This window comes from Danio aesculapii, chromosome 1 (genome assembly GCF_903798145.1).
Source record: "Danio aesculapii chromosome 1, fDanAes4.1, whole genome shotgun sequence".
NCBI classification, from domain to species: Eukaryota; Metazoa; Chordata; class Actinopteri; order Cypriniformes; family Danionidae; genus Danio; species Danio aesculapii.
Genome location: NC_079435.1, coordinates 23690505 through 23705733, shown reverse-complemented (window position 1 = coordinate 23705733; position 15229 = coordinate 23690505). Strand labels below are relative to the sequence as shown.

Sequence of the window (15229 nt, the reverse complement as noted above, 5' to 3'; positions counted from 1 at the left end):
CATGTGTATGACATATACTAGCTTCGCCATTCACTAAAAAAAGATCTCTGGGGTGGCCAGAATGGTCCTTTGAGGCACTACAAAAACACTCTCTATTTGAAACTTATATTTTTAAGTGTATATTTGGGTCGTACCTGTCAGTTTTACCCCACAAGATTCAGTTTGATCTCAGTGCTATTGTTTTAATAGCTTTTTTATAAAATGATGCTGTAAATTTAATAATAGTTTTTCAGTTCTGGGTCATATTCAAACTTTGTTATGATTTACTGATAGGATAAATCGAACTCAAATGTTTTTGATAAACAATAATTAAAATAAACTCTTTAAAAAGAATCAGCTAAATATATTTTAGTCTTTAGATGAATTTATTTTTGCATATTTTGACACTCTGGCATTTACGGCACAGGAAACGCCTACACATACTAAACATGTAATTGTGCACTGCATTAATGGTGTTGTTGGCATCCCACAATTCTGTTGACGATTCAGGTTTATTGCAGAAATTAGCTTTTTTTTATTATGATTTTTGAAGACAAAAATGTGCTTAAAGTTCCATTAAACTCACTGAAAACACAATGTTCCCTATAACCTCAGTGAATTAAGCTTCTTTTTTCAAAGCAAGTAAAATCACAAGGCGGTATTATTGATGTATTTTTATGTTGTGAAAATTTCATGAGCTTGTGTTAACCACAAGCTTCTATTTCAGACGTTCAGCCAAAAATCCTACTGACTTGAGGCCAATGGAATTGCTTTAATAATACATGTACTCATTTCTGGAGTTGGGCCTACAAAAATGTAATTACTCCAGCACTGTGTTAACTAATATCTAACAAAACCACAGGTTTTCCTGACTAAACCCTCAAGTTTTAACCTCTATCTGAATCTATTTAAAACTGCTTAAAACATTAGTTAACTCAAATATGAAAAATCTGTTATCAATCACTCACCCTCATGTCCTTCCAATCCCTTAAGACATTAATTTTCAGAACACAAATTAAGATATTGTAGATGAAATAGTCCAGAAATTGAATCAAAAACACTTTCAAATTGTTCCACGTGACTTCAGTGGTTCGACTGTAATCAAACGAAGCTCCAAGAAGATTTGCTCTTCAGTGTTTGGACTCTCAGTAGTGATTATTAAACCACACTGAACTGAGCTAAACTGAACTGAACTTAAACACTACAAACTGAACTACACTGTTCCAATTTCCTATGACCTTTTATGTGAAGCTGCATTGTAAAAGTCTACACAATCTACATTGTAAAAGTGCTATACAAATAAAGGTGGATTGAATTGAATTGAACTTTTGTACACCATTTATTTATTTATTTTTTAATGATTTTGTCTGTGGTCCTCGCTTTAGCTGCATGTTTACTGCAGGCAATATGATGTTTTGACTTTGTTATACAGTTGAAGTCAGAATTATTTGCCCCCCTGTTTATTTTATTTTTTGCTCAATTTCTGTTTAACAAAGAGAAGATTTATTCAACACATTTCTAAACGTAATAGTTTTAATAACTTGTCTCTGATAACTGATTTATTTTATCTTTGCAATGATGACAGTACATAATATTTGACTAGATATTTTTCAAGACACTTCTATACAGCTTAAAGTGACATTTAAAGGCTTAACTAGGTTAATTAGGTTAACTAGGCAGGTTAGGGTAATTAGGCAAGTTATTGCATAGCGATGGTTTGTTCTGTAGACTATCGAAAAAAATCTAGCTTAAAGGGGCTAATAATTTTGACCTTAAAATGGTTTTTACAAAATTAAAAATGGCTATTATTCTAGACAAAATAAAATAAATAAGACTTCCTCCAGAAGAAAAAATATTATCAGACATATTGTGAAAATTTCCTTGCCCTGTTAAACATAATTTGGGAAATATTTAAAAAAGAAAATTAAATTTAAAGGGCGGCTAATAATTTTGACTTCAACTCTTTATAAATATGTTGTATTGCCTATAGTAAACACACAGCAATCACTTTGTATGATTATTTGAACCACTGAAGCCACATGGAATGTTTTGACAATGTTTTCAGTTCCTTTTATGGACTTTGAACGTCTCATGACCCTTGCCGTCTATGGAGAGTCAGAGAGCTCCTGGATTTCATCTAAAATATCTTAATTTGTGTTCAGTAACATGAGTATGAGTAATTAATAACACAAATAACAACATTTGATGATCGTTTTTGCATCTCAGAAACTAGACACTAGTCTCATTTGGCTCTACAGTCTCCTCCCCTTTAAATAGCCAGTCCTGCTATATTCCTCTACCCCACAGTTGCCTGCTTCGCTTCTGCTATTCACTTCCAGGCCTCAGGACAGCTGAGAATTCACTGCAGTTATAGCTGTCCATTCAGAAGTGCTCGGGTAGGGGCTTTCCAGCTCTTGTGCGCATACACACACACTTTCAAAAATCCCATGCGACTTGAGTTTAATGCTTTATGACACACCCCGTGATCTTTCCAGCATTATCACAACTGTCTGGTTTCGTATATCTAGCTAATAATTAACTATGACCGCACAAACACAAATAAAATTACACATGGGTTAAAAAATAAAGTCTTTAAGCATGTATTTTATTACAAAAATAAATCCTCTCAACATCTTAAAGTCGTGCTTTGGCATCACTGTATTATTCCTCAAATTTTTTCTTAGATAAATTCTTTTAGATTTCTGTAGAAGTGTTCAAACGTGCTGTAGTAGGAGGCCATTTTGTCAGACGCAGCATCTGAGATGTGAACATTTGATGTCTCAGTTTACCAGGATGTAGGGAACTTCCTCTCTTACTTAAAACTAGAATGTTTTCAACTACAGAGGGGGGATCAAATGGCAAGTACCTCACAGTCAAAAAGGTGCCTTAATGTCTGAGAAAGTAATAACACGTTATATGATGAAGCCATATAACATTAATAATAAAAAAGTTTGATGTTATTTAAATGAATAATAATCACAAAACAAATCTAAAGTTATTAATAGTGTGCATTGTGATGCTGTTTCTTTTGGTATAATTTAAATTATCTGATTTATAACAGTATAACTACAAATGGAAACATTACAAAATACTGTACAAATAGCACCATGACGAAACGATAGGAACTATATTCAAAATCTAATAATAAAGGAGCTAATGAATTAAATATAATAGATTGTGTACGCAATAATTAAAATAGTACAAAAAAAAGTGCAAACCAGCTGATAGAGACTACAAATAGGTGAGGTATACACACACAGATCTGCAATTCGGCCTTTAGCATAGTTTGATTCGGAACACTAAACGTACCATGCTTTAAACCATGACACCAAAGAACTGGCAAAACCCCTGTGTGGCTTATAAACCGCAGATGCATAAGACTGAATAACTTTTTATAACCAAACCATCTGCATTCAACGACAGCGAAGTGAGTGAGCCTTTAGATTGGAAACAACTAACTCATATCTTGAGTCTTAGGTCAAACATGACCTCGAAAAGCCAAAAACAGACTAGAAAAAGCTCTTTCTACGACTCCATCCCATAAAACTCCCAAAAGTCCCATGTGAGCTTGTAGTGATTGTGTCCTCAGTGCTTTGTGTAAAGTCAGTGAGGTGAGAGACTCACAGCTTGGCACACTCGTCCCAGTGTTTTAGGTATTCGGTCGTGTGCTCATCATCGAACCTGATGAAACAACGAGGGCATTGCAGTTCGGCGGCTCCTTGTGGCGCAGTGTTACTGATAGTCCTCTTTGAGCTTGTTTCTGGGGGACTGTTTCTTAGTGGTTCTGCAGTTTCCGTTTGTCGGTGGCTAGCTTTTTTTAGGCCCATGATTTTTTTATGGCGTGAGGTTGAAGCTTCTTGGACATTCTGTGTGAGAGAGTGACTGTTGTTAGATGGATGTTTAATTCAACATTTTGTGTTACGTTTTGTAAATGGGTCAGAGAATGCAGTGTGCGTGCATGAAAGCATATAAAATGTCAAGTACAATTCTGGTGTTGACTTCATTGCGTTATCTTTTAAAAAAGTCAAATAGAACCTTTCATCAACATTTTTTACATTACCAGTCAAAGGTTTTAGGACAGAATGACTGCTATTAGAAGGATGTTTAATTTAATATTTTGAGTAAAGTTTTATAAAAGGGTCAGCGGATACAGTGTGCGTGCGTGTGTGTGAAAGCAAGTGAAATTCTGGTGTTGACTTCAGTTTTACCATTTTAAAAAGGTCAAATAATAGGTTTCATCAACAGTCTGTACACTACCAGTCAAAAGTTTTAAGACAGAATGATTTTTAATGTTTTTTTTTTTATATATAAAGTCTGTTCTTCTCACCAAGCCTGCATTTATTTGATCCAAAATGCAGCAAAACTATAAATCTGCCCAGTTGGTGGAATGAACTCCCTAACTGCATCAGAACGGCAGAGTCACTTGCTGTCTTCAAGAAACGACTAAAAACTCAACTATTTAGTCTCCGCTTTCCTTACTAATCCGCAACTGCCTCTCTGGCTATACCACTAACTGTACTCTCTCTCTCTCTCAAAAAAAAAAAATTACATTACTAATGCTTTGCTTCTTAGACTTTACACACCTGAAACTTGCCTATAGCACTTATTCACTGTTGCTCTTATAGTTGTGTAAATTGCTTCCTTGTCCTCATTTGTAAGTCGCTTTGGATAAAAGCGTCTGCTAAATGACTAAATGTAAATGTAAAACTGTGAAATGTTTTTACTATTTAAAATAACTGTATTCTCTTTGAATATATTTAAAAATTTATTTTTTTCCTGATTTCAAAGCTGAATTTTTAGCATGTTGAAAACTGCTAAGCAGAATATTTTCATCTTGTTTTGACGGATAAAACTTCAGAAGCATTTATCTGAAATATAAATCTTCTGTGACATTATAAATGCCTTTATCATTACTTTTAATAATTATTACTATTAAATACTTTTAATATCTGAGCTCATCCCAATCAAATCTTTTTGCTCCATCTTTTTTAACAAACAACAACAGTCCGTTTTTCAATGTATGTGTTTTTAGCATATTGTAACGTGGTATAGCTGAACAACTAAACTGTATTTTTTTATATTATCTTAACTTTAGATTTATTATTATTGTTATTATTATAATTTTTTCTTAAGTAATGTGTTGTGGACCGGTAAATGAGACCTTGATCTCAATGAGTTTTTATCTGGTTAAATAAAGAAACGTATACTTTAAAATTTCAATGTAAAGCACCCTTGCTAAATAAAGGTAACAAATAAAAAAGATACTGACCACAATCTTGGAATGGTATCGTGTGTATGATGTCGAAAGTTTTTTAATTTAGGTAAATTAATGTTTTTGTTTACCGTTCTCTTCATTAAATAATCCTGAATAGCATTGTTTAACTGTGGATAAATAATAATTGAAACGAAGTAATGTTTTTACTGATTTTTGCTGTACTTTTGATCAAATAAATGCAGGTTTGGTGAGCAGAAGTGTGTTCTTTTAAAAAAATAAGATAATTTAAGATCTTACTAAATTCACTGATTAAAACTTGTCAAATGGGTAAAACCTAGTGGTCTGACGAATAGCAACAAAGATTAGAATGTTAAAATTACAAATGAAATCATTTTAATTTGATTTATTATTATTATTTTTAACCAATAATTTATTACACTGAGTGACGTTTCATTGTCTTTGGTAAACACTTAGTTGATCATTATTTTTTTGCGTAGAAAATGGCATGCAGGGTTTTTCCTGCATAGAGAATTGCGAGGTGGCCACCTCCATCATTATTTGTACCACCTCCACCTTTTTGACAAATTAGACAGGCAGTCACGGCAAACAACAGACCCCAAGTGATGCTCAAGCACTGGTCATTTACTTAAGTACATTTAATGTCTGCCTTTTTAAATATGAAAATGTTTGACGTGAGTGGGTTACAAAAAAATGCTAAATATGCTTGTTTCACGTAGCAAACATTTCAGGATCGGCATACCACCTTCTGCTTATTTTGTGCCAGGAAAAACCCTGTCATGTTTGTTCAGATACAATTTATAAATGCTTATGTGCATTTATTTCTTTTGTAATGCTGAATCAGAATGGTATAACTGATTTTATTGTGACTTTAAATGATACAATATACATTTTAAAATAAATTTTTAAATACCATGATGAATTACTAATTTGTAAATATCTTAAAGGGTTTCAAGAATTTGCGCCACGTGATATTTTCTAACCCAAAATAACCTTGTTTATTACAGAAAAAGCTCAAATTATATATTCAAGAATCGATCGATCTTTAACGAGGCTATTTTCAATAGACTTGCCTGTGAGCGTATTTGCAGCTGAAGTCGCCCAACTTCATCTTTAAGGTCCATGATTTTACCCTGAGCCCTCTCTCGGTCTGCTCTTTCCGATTTAAAGTCTTCAATGTAGGCCAGAACCTGTGAGTGAACAAGGAAGCCATTTGTTTTATGGGCAGCAAGCCAACTAACAAACGACTTCTCACCTTTGTTATGACAAAAATACAATGACTTCCTATTTAATAGGATTGAACACACTGAACGGATACAGACCTGCTGCTCGAGCATCTGAATCTGCTCTTGGTCTCTTCTCGCATTGTCATCCCTCTCTCTGCTGAATCTCTCACTCTCCATCATCTTGTCCTGCAGGAGGCCGTTGAGTCTCGCAATTTCCTGCTGGAACAAAGCCACGTGTCCCGCAGTCGGGGTTTGGGTCAGAGTCGGACCTGCAGAAGCCAGGCCATTTGACTCTTTCAACTTCTGACACAAACCCCTCACGTACTCCTCTCTACTCGAGTCATACTTCTGCCACTTTGAGTTTAAACTTTCCACCTGAAATGGAACAAAACAAGTGATGTGAAAAAAATTACATGACATTTTCCAAGAATTTTTTTACACTGTCGATTCTTTCCGTAACAGTTACAGTGTGACATTTTCAGCATATGACACAGGTAAAACAAATGTCAGAGGGTGATGATCAAACAACAGTTCCATCATGTGATACTTACATATGCCACTCTCTTCTTGAGCTGGTCGTTCTCCTCTTCTAACTTGCTGATGATGACATTTAGCTGGGGAACTTCGGGGGAATCTAATGTCTGATAAAATATAAGGTCAAATATAATCATTAAACGGCTGTTTTAAAGGCGCCTCAAATGTTGACAGTTTCCACAACGCACCTTATTAAGTTGAGTTCTCTGATCTGTCATGGCTGTATTGTTTTTCTCGTTTTCCAGTCGTCCCAAAAGCTCCTGACACACCTGCACAGTGGCCCCTAACTGGACCCTTAACTGATCGGCTTCTTCAGCGAGAGAGTTGCAAAGGACGGTCCTGGTGGCCTGTGTCCGATCCCTTTCGGCTAATGCAGCGCGCAGTTGCTGAATCTCCCTCTCTTTCTCCTGCTCTGGTCTTTTCCTGATGGTCAGCAACTCTTGATCCTTCTCCTTCAACTTTTCCTGCAATCTCTGGATCTCCTAAAACAAGCAAACAGTCAGGAGATTTATAAAGGAGAAGGTGAACAGGAAATGCACTTGTTTCACCAAAACTAAAGCATATTCTGTATTCTTGAACAAAGTTGTACACGAAAAAGCCAGAATAACAGTGCAAACATGCAAGAAACAAACTGCTTAAACTTAAGTTTGCTGGTCTGTTTTTGAAGGCCACTTAATGTTAGCAGACTTGAAGGCCACCGTAAACCAGCAAAGACCAGCAACACATTGTAAGCTGGCTTACATGTTTTGTTTTTGTGATATTATATTACTTTAATTATATTTTCTCGAGTTAGGAATTGAAATATTTTATAGAGAAGATACTTTTCAGTTCTTTTACAGTCGTTGGTAAAATAAACTGACCAGAAAAGAAAACAACTTGCCTCGAATTAGTAGGGGAATTATAATTAATTATTATTTCATATTATTAATTCAGAATTGTGTTTAACTTACTGTGTTTCTGGTTTCCAATTTCTGGGCGGTGTCTTTCTCTAAATCCTTCAGTTTTTGCTTTAATTTGCAAATTTCCTTACACAAACTTTCGATGAGGGACTTCGACGGCCCTACAATATAAGGCTCCTCTCCCTCAAAGACCACGGTTTTCTCATACTTCCCCAGTCTTGCCCTCAAATCGGTAATAATCCCGTCTTTGGAGGTCACCAACTGATTTAAACGAGTAATTTCTTGCTGTGTTTCGTGGTAAAATGTGTTGAGTGTAGAGCAGCTGCGCAACTTCGCCCTCAGCGCCTCGTTCTCCCTCTTCATTTCATCCATGCTGAACAATCCGTTAAAACGAGCACATCAAGTACGAATTTCCCATAGATTGAACAAGTCTGATTGTCATAGGGCTCAGAGGCGTCTGCTGTACGTTAGACCAAAATGTTTCAGAACAACTTCAGTCTGCCAGAGCCTCACTCAATTTCGAAATTATGAACAGGGGATTTCCTCGCGGGGACTTCCCCCCCATCTCAAACTGGGTATATTTTTTGTACTGCACATAAAACGTCGAGAATAGTTGGGGTTACAGCCGCTGTTATGGCTTCAAACGAGTTAACTGTCGAGACGTGTGCGGTTTAATTGTGATTTTACACGTTTAAGAGACAGTCGCCTCGCTCCTCCGTGCGATATTAAGTTTACAGTTCAGATTGACGCCGCCTGGTGCGCGTGCACGAGGATTGCGCGCGACCTGCGTGCTGCTTGCTGTCAGTGACGCTCGTGGTGGTTAACGTGTGCTTTTTGCTTCCTTGGTTATAACAAGGACGTTTAAGTTTGTCACGTCGCTCGCGAACATGGTACAACGAGCAGTTCAACACGCACAGTATTCCTGTGTAGCATCCTTGAAGGGAGTAGTCAGTCGAACTTGGACAGGTGACAAGTCTTCACATAAGGAAACGTAGGTAAAGTTCAGAATCGAAAGTAGGAGTATTTGACACCATAGCTTATTTTAAAAATCCCACATTTTAAAGCAGAACGTAGTCCAATCTCAAAAATAAGACTAAATTATCTTAAATTATTAACCCTTTATAATTTTCTCATGTTACAAAACGAAATTCTTTAGCTGAGTAATGCAACAAATGTTGTTTCCCATTGACCTCCATTGTTTTGTTTCCATTGGGAAGCGAAACTGTTTACCTTTCTGTTTACCAAAGGTTTTCAAGCTATCAACTCCACCCCCCCAACCCCCCAAAAAGACTCTATTTATACTGGACAGATAAATAGTAAATAAATACATTAAATATAACATTTCTACTCATCACTGTGTTTGTTTTAAATTAATTTTTTTATAAAATGTAAAAAATAGGGATGTAGTGCTGTCGCCTCACAACAAGAAAGTCGCTGATTCGAGCCTCTGCTGGGTCAGTTGGCGTTGGAGTTTGCATGTTCTCCTTGCGTTTGCGTGGGTTTCCTCCGGGTGCTCCGGTTTACCCCACAGTACAAAGACATGTGGCACAGGTGAATTGGGTAGGCCAAATTGTCCGTAGTGTATGATTGTGAATGAGTGTGTATGGATGTTTCCCAGAGATGGGTTGCAGCTAGAAGGGCATCCACTGCGTAAAACGTGTGCTGGATAAGTTAGCGGTTCATTCCGCTGTGGCGACCCCGGATTAATAAAGGGACTGAGCCCAAAAGAAAATGAATGAATAAAATGTAATTTTATTTTGTATTTATTTTAATAACATTTAGATTAATGTGAATCTTATGAAGTAGTTTTTTTAATTATTATATTTTAAATATTTGAAATATTTGGATGATAATAACATATAACACTGCCTAAAACCCCCCTTTCTTTAAAGATTCCATCTCATACCATCACTCTTTTCATAATGGATAATGCCTGCCATTATCTTGGATCACATCATGTCAATTGTCTAGACAATGAAAGCCAACGGTGCTTAGTCTGTGATCTGAAGATTGAACCATAAAACAGTCATTTTAATTACACAGTAATTAACAAACTTACAATGTCTAAACCCTCATTCTTAGTGCGAAGAATCTTTATCCCTCTGCCAAAAGCAGCACACATGAAACGGCAGAAAGTCCCGTTGAGCATGTAATGTTTGTGTGAGTTCATGATGTTCTGCCTAGGGAAAGTCCAACACTATTCTTTAAAGTTTGCCACCATCTTGTGGTATCAAAACAGCAATGACATGCATTTGACAGACGTGATATATTGCTCATAAATATAAGTCAATCACACACTTGTGTATATATAATTGTCACAATAAGAACACAGCTGAAGGTGCTTTTTCACACAACAGCCATTTCAGCTGTGTATACACATTTTTTATCGTTTAGGCATGCTTCTGCAGAGGTACGAAGTAAATCTGTGAAATTATAGGCAATGAAGTTGGTAATTACTCTTGGATCACATTAGGGCAACCCTTTCATTTGAAGATGGAATGTAGAGGTGCTTGCGTTTGCAACTTTTTGGTATTTAAGAACTGCTGGGAAAAAACGGCAACCAATGGCTTATTTTTAATGACTTTATTTGAAAATGGTTAATACATATAAATAAATGACTACAAAATCTATAAATAATAATAAAAAAAAATACATCAAACAACTTTAGCTCCAAAGATATTCAATAATAAAAATTTTATAAAATATAAAAATATATTGAAGTCAGAATTATTAGCCCCCCTGTTTATTTTTTCCCCAATTTTCTCAACACATTTCTAAACATAATAGTTTTAATAACTAATTTCTAATAACGGATTTATTTTATCTTTGCTATGATCACAGTAAATAATTTATTACTAGATATATTTCAAGACACTTCTTACAGCTCAAAGTGACATTTAAAGGCTTAACTAGGTTAATAAGGTTAACTAGGCTAATAATTCTGACGGTAACTGTATATATTCTGAATTCAAATATTAATATTTATTAAAGAATATTAAGTTGATGTAAATCAGTGCTTCCCAATTCTTTTACACAAATTTTATGTTCTAAATGCAGAAGTTTTAAAAACAGAACTGATAATGTTTGTGCACTAAAAAAAATGCATATTTATTTTTTATAATTTTTATGCAAATTATTCTAGTAATTTGCTGCCTTTTCTTTTAAAATGTATTTATTTTATTATAAACAATTCATATATATGTTTTTATTTACATGTATTTTTTTAATCAAGTTTTATTTCAATGTAATTTAAATATACGATAAAAAATTTATTATATTTCTGTGCCAAAACCATTGCACTTAAAATTCGACGACTCTTAATTAAAAGTCTACAGGTTAAAAGCATAATTTAAAAAAAAAAGACACTGAGAACCACTGATATAGACCGATTAACCTTAACATAATTATTAATGTTTAATCAACATTTTATATTAATATTATATACATTTCCTTACATACCCTCCTATAAATATTTTCCTTAAGAGAACATTCCTATTTTACTACGCTCCTGGGATTTCCAACTTGCAGCTATCAGAGCATCGAGTCATAATAAATGATGTCTTAAACTGCCGCTAGGGCTCAGCGACATCAGGCATTAAGAAGCCATTGAAAGGGTCGGTTGCACCATCATCACCGATATCCTGAGGAAGGTCTTCCTCGCTCTCACAATCTTGACTGTCATCACCGGGCACACACTCAGTGGAGCGACTTTCACTATCCGTGGCGCTGTCTTTAGACTCGGTGCTTTCACTGCTGCTACTGCTGCTGCTGCTATTACTGTTGCTGTATTCAGTAGCAACAACACCGTTGTGTTCAGCGCTTTCGCTGGTGTCGTCACTGTTATCCACTTGCATTTTGTTCACGACAAACTTTTCCTGGCTTTCGCTTGATTCGCTGCTTTCACTTTTTTGGGATGCGTCACTAGTGGACTGGATGTCATTTTCATGTGGCTGGCTGGTTGGTTGCACAATGTTGTTGTTTGGTTGGACCCATTTGAGGGTGTATATCCAGCCCTGTAAATGCATTATGAAGGCGTTATTCTTGTGTAAATGCGTATGTTGTATATTATGGGCGAGATGTGATGTTTCTCACCCTACGGATGTTCTCTTTACTGCTTTGAGTGTTGTCTGCTGTCAGTGCGGTCTCGCTTTTTCCAATCTGGATAAACACAGATGACAGAAGTTAGTTTAAATATAGGGGAATGACAGTTTTTTTTTTTTTTTTCTAATTTGTGACCCTGGATTGGAATTTGGGATTTAGTTGAAGTCAAAATTCTTAGCCTTCCTGAATTATTAGCCCACTGTTTTTTTTTTATTTATTTATTTTCAACGGAAAGATTTATTTCAACATATTTGTAAAAATGATAGTTTTAATAACTGATTTCTTTAATCTTTGCCATGATGACCATACATAATAATTTAATAAATATTTTTCACGAGACTAAAATTCAGCTTAAAGTGCAATTTAGTAATTAGGCAGATCATTGTATAACAGTAGTTTGTTCTGTAGAGAATTGAAAAAAATATTGCCTAATAATATTGACCTTTAAATTGTTTTTTATTCTAGCCGAAATAAAATAAATAAGACTTTTTCCAGAAAAAAAATTATTGGAAATACTGTGAAAAATTCATTGCTCTGTTAAACATCATTTGGAAAATATTTGTAAAAGAAAAAAAAATACAGTAGGGCTGATAATCGACTTAAACAGGACCAAGTGGAAGCTTTCATTGATGTTATGATAATATGTGGGAACTATTTGAAAATCTGAAAAGAAGGTTTAAAAAAAACTTAAAAAACAATACATTCTAAAGTTGTTCAAATAAAATTCTTAGCAATAAGCGTTACTAATCAACATCTGAGTTTTGATATATTTACAGTTGGAAATTGAGGGAAAAAATTGTCATTCATGGTCACATATTATAATAGACCTTTAACTTACCAGACTTTCCACGGAATGGCTTTCGCTCTCTTTAGAAATCTAAAAAAACAAAAAATAAATACAGATTTGTTAGTTATCTAGTTGTATTTGTATTTTTTTACATTTGTTTTTAAGATATGAACAGCAATTTTGATTATACCGATTCATCTGATTCAGATTCAAGTGATTCAGAGCTCTGTTAGGGAAAACAGAAAAAGTGAAGTGAGCATATATATTTAAGAGAAATGTATGTTTAAATATTTTAATCTACTATTTTAACATAAGTCTTTGCACTTACATTGCTGTCAGAAACATTTTCCTCTGACTTCTGTAAAGAAATAAATATATAAAATAGTAAATATATTTATTTACAGTATAAATATATGTTTGTTGTAAATAAATTAATATTTATTTCTCTAAAAATGATTACTTTTTGACGTCATAAAGACATAAAGATCTACTTTAAAATTATAATTAATTAAAAATGACAAAAATAAAAATGAATTACATTTATTTCAAAATAACATAAAAAATACAATTTATTCCTCTTGAAAATAATAATAGAAGGATAATGTAAAAAAAGTTATAAACTTATTTCCCATAATACCTTTCTCATTATAGATGCATTTGCATGTATAGTTGTACATATTCATGAAATGCCAAATAAAAAGATTATCATTAAAATATGATTAAAAAAAAAAACAACAACAGTTCAGTCGGTCATTTTAGTTTAAAAAACAAAACAAATGAACTATATTTGACTAAAAGCGCACCTCTTCCGAAGGTTCTGAGGTATTACTCTGGTCTGAAGATTCAGATATTGAAGAGCTTTCCGACTGTTGAATAAGAGCAGCAATATATAAATATTATAGCAACACCAATACCTAAAACACCTTTCAAATAAAGCTTCTTTCATTTATCCTGAGCGTCACTTACAGAGTTGGATGCATGTTGAATCATCTCCATAGCCACTTTATGCAAGATCTGCAGAAAATATTTTTAGAAAGTGCTGAAAAGGTACTGAAACTGCTGCTTTTTAAAGGTTATTCAATATAGTACTCACTGGATTAGCACAGGCTGCTCCCAACAGACAGAGAATCAATAGGGCAGATTTCATTCTGAATATGAAGAATAAAGTCTATATTACTGTTCAGTATCGTTATTATTACTTTGAAAGATTTCATAAAACATAAAATATTTTTTAAAAAGGGTTTGAAAACCTTACCTTGCTCTTCTTTTAATCCCAAAGGGGAAGTCCAGGAGCGCAGTGGCGATCGACTGAATGTAAGAGTACTTTACAGAGAGTGTTTACAGTTAAAGCTAAAGACTGGATTTAATGGTGTGTCTAGAGAAAGCGCTATTTAACAGGCTGGCTCTTAATTAAGGTAGCGGCATCACTTCCTGCTCGCCAACACTCCGATTACTGTGGGGGCACATTAACTAGAGCTGGAATATGCAAGAAAATGAGAGTGCCACAGTAAGAATGTTTACATAATGCAATGACACACAGTACAGTGTGCACTCACCCAAACTTCCTCTCCTGTACGTGTCTATTTTAGGATGCTAAACTATAGGGTGTGTGGCCTCTAAATACTGAGTAAGAGTACTGTCTGATCCCACACTGGGACAGGAAGTCCATAATGAGAGCATTCCAACCTCCTGTTTTTCTTTTTTTTTTCTTTCTTTTTTTTCGTAGACTGTACTGTATATACCTTCATATACATTTTATGTTTAATATAAACCTTATGTATATGCGTTATTAAAACAAGACATGCTATAATTCATATCAAATGAGTTTATACTGTATAATTATTTCTATAATGAATCTTCTCCCCACTCATTTTGGTTTTTGTTAAATTTATTATATCACCACTTCCTGGAGGTCCATATTTGGAGTGCTGCTGTTGTTTTTGGTGTTGAGTTAGGAGTGAAATATTTCCATTTTACAAACATTCCTCACGATTATGCTGGTAATCTTTGCAGTGTACCCAAAAACCCACAAAGAGCTGCCGATTTGAGATCTTTGCTGATAAAGGAACGGAAAGGAAATATAAAACAATGCACAGTGGTTCACAAATGAATATTCAGCTCGCACAATTTAGCTGGAATTTGCTTGCTGTTATAATTAGATTTCCTGAGAAAATGTTTATGTGGGAAACCTTGAAATGAGAAAAGGTTTACTGTTTATTAACGCTTTCATATTGCATTATGGGACCTTGATCTCTGTTTTAAATTGAAAATTCATTTTTTTTTAAATAAAATTTTGATTTAGTTTTTTTTTTTTTTTTTTACAACACAGAGCAATACATTAACAGAAAAAAACATGCTTACACATATCATTACATACACATTCAATGCTCAGTATATATAAGTACACCCCTCACAAATCTATCTTTTAAATTCATATTTTTAATAGGAAGCTATACAATATTATATTTGT

The 15229-nt window shown here is 34.3% G+C and overlaps 2 protein-coding genes across 2 annotated transcripts; both read right to left on the bottom strand.

Moving 5' to 3' along the window:
* Nucleotides 1-3531: 3531 nt before the first annotated feature.
* On the bottom strand, nucleotides 3532-8604 carry tnip2 (TNFAIP3 interacting protein 2). Its single transcript, XM_056457638.1, has 6 exons — nucleotides 7923-8604; nucleotides 7161-7454; nucleotides 6990-7079; nucleotides 6535-6813; nucleotides 6286-6402; nucleotides 3532-3845 (listed from the first exon to the last, which is right to left on the bottom strand). Exons 1-6 carry the CDS (start codon nucleotides 8241-8243, stop codon nucleotides 3600-3602), a joined length of 1347 nt encoding a protein of 448 aa, XP_056313613.1. The 5' UTR covers nucleotides 8244-8604; the 3' UTR covers nucleotides 3532-3599.
* A 1835-nt stretch (nucleotides 8605-10439) lies between these two features.
* scpp1 (secretory calcium-binding phosphoprotein 1) lies at nucleotides 10440-14319 on the bottom strand. Its single transcript, XM_056472604.1, has 9 exons — nucleotides 14015-14319; nucleotides 13853-13907; nucleotides 13726-13773; nucleotides 13563-13625; nucleotides 13088-13117; nucleotides 12950-12985; nucleotides 12811-12849; nucleotides 11964-12029; nucleotides 10440-11884 (listed from the first exon to the last, which is right to left on the bottom strand). Exons 2-9 carry the CDS (start codon nucleotides 13904-13906, stop codon nucleotides 11444-11446), a joined length of 777 nt encoding a protein of 258 aa, XP_056328579.1. The 5' UTR covers nucleotide 13907; nucleotides 14015-14319; the 3' UTR covers nucleotides 10440-11443.
* Between the last annotated feature and the right edge of the window lie 910 nt (nucleotides 14320-15229).

Coding starts and splice junctions, on each gene's coding strand:
- scpp1 (XM_056472604.1), bottom strand. CDS start 13,906: ATGAAATCTGCCCTATTGATTCTCTGTCTGTTGGGAGCAGCCTGTGCT. Junction 13,774..13,852: donor GAGCAGCCTGTGCTAATCCA/GTGAGTACTATA, acceptor TATTTTCTGCAG/ATCTTGCATAAAGTGGCTAT. Junction 11,885..11,963: donor GTAAAGAGAACATCCGTAGG/GTGAGAAACATC, acceptor ATGCATTTACAG/GGCTGGATATACACCCTCAA.
- tnip2 (XM_056457638.1), bottom strand. CDS start 8,243: ATGGATGAAATGAAGAGGGAGAACGAGGCGCTGAGGGCGAAGTTGCGC. Junction 7,455..7,922: donor AATTGGAAACCAGAAACACA/GTAAGTTAAACA, acceptor TGCTTGTTTTAG/GAGATCCAGAGATTGCAGGA. Junction 6,403..6,534: donor TTCAGATGCTCGAGCAGCAG/GTCTGTATCCGT, acceptor GTTCACTCACAG/GTTCTGGCCTACATTGAAGA.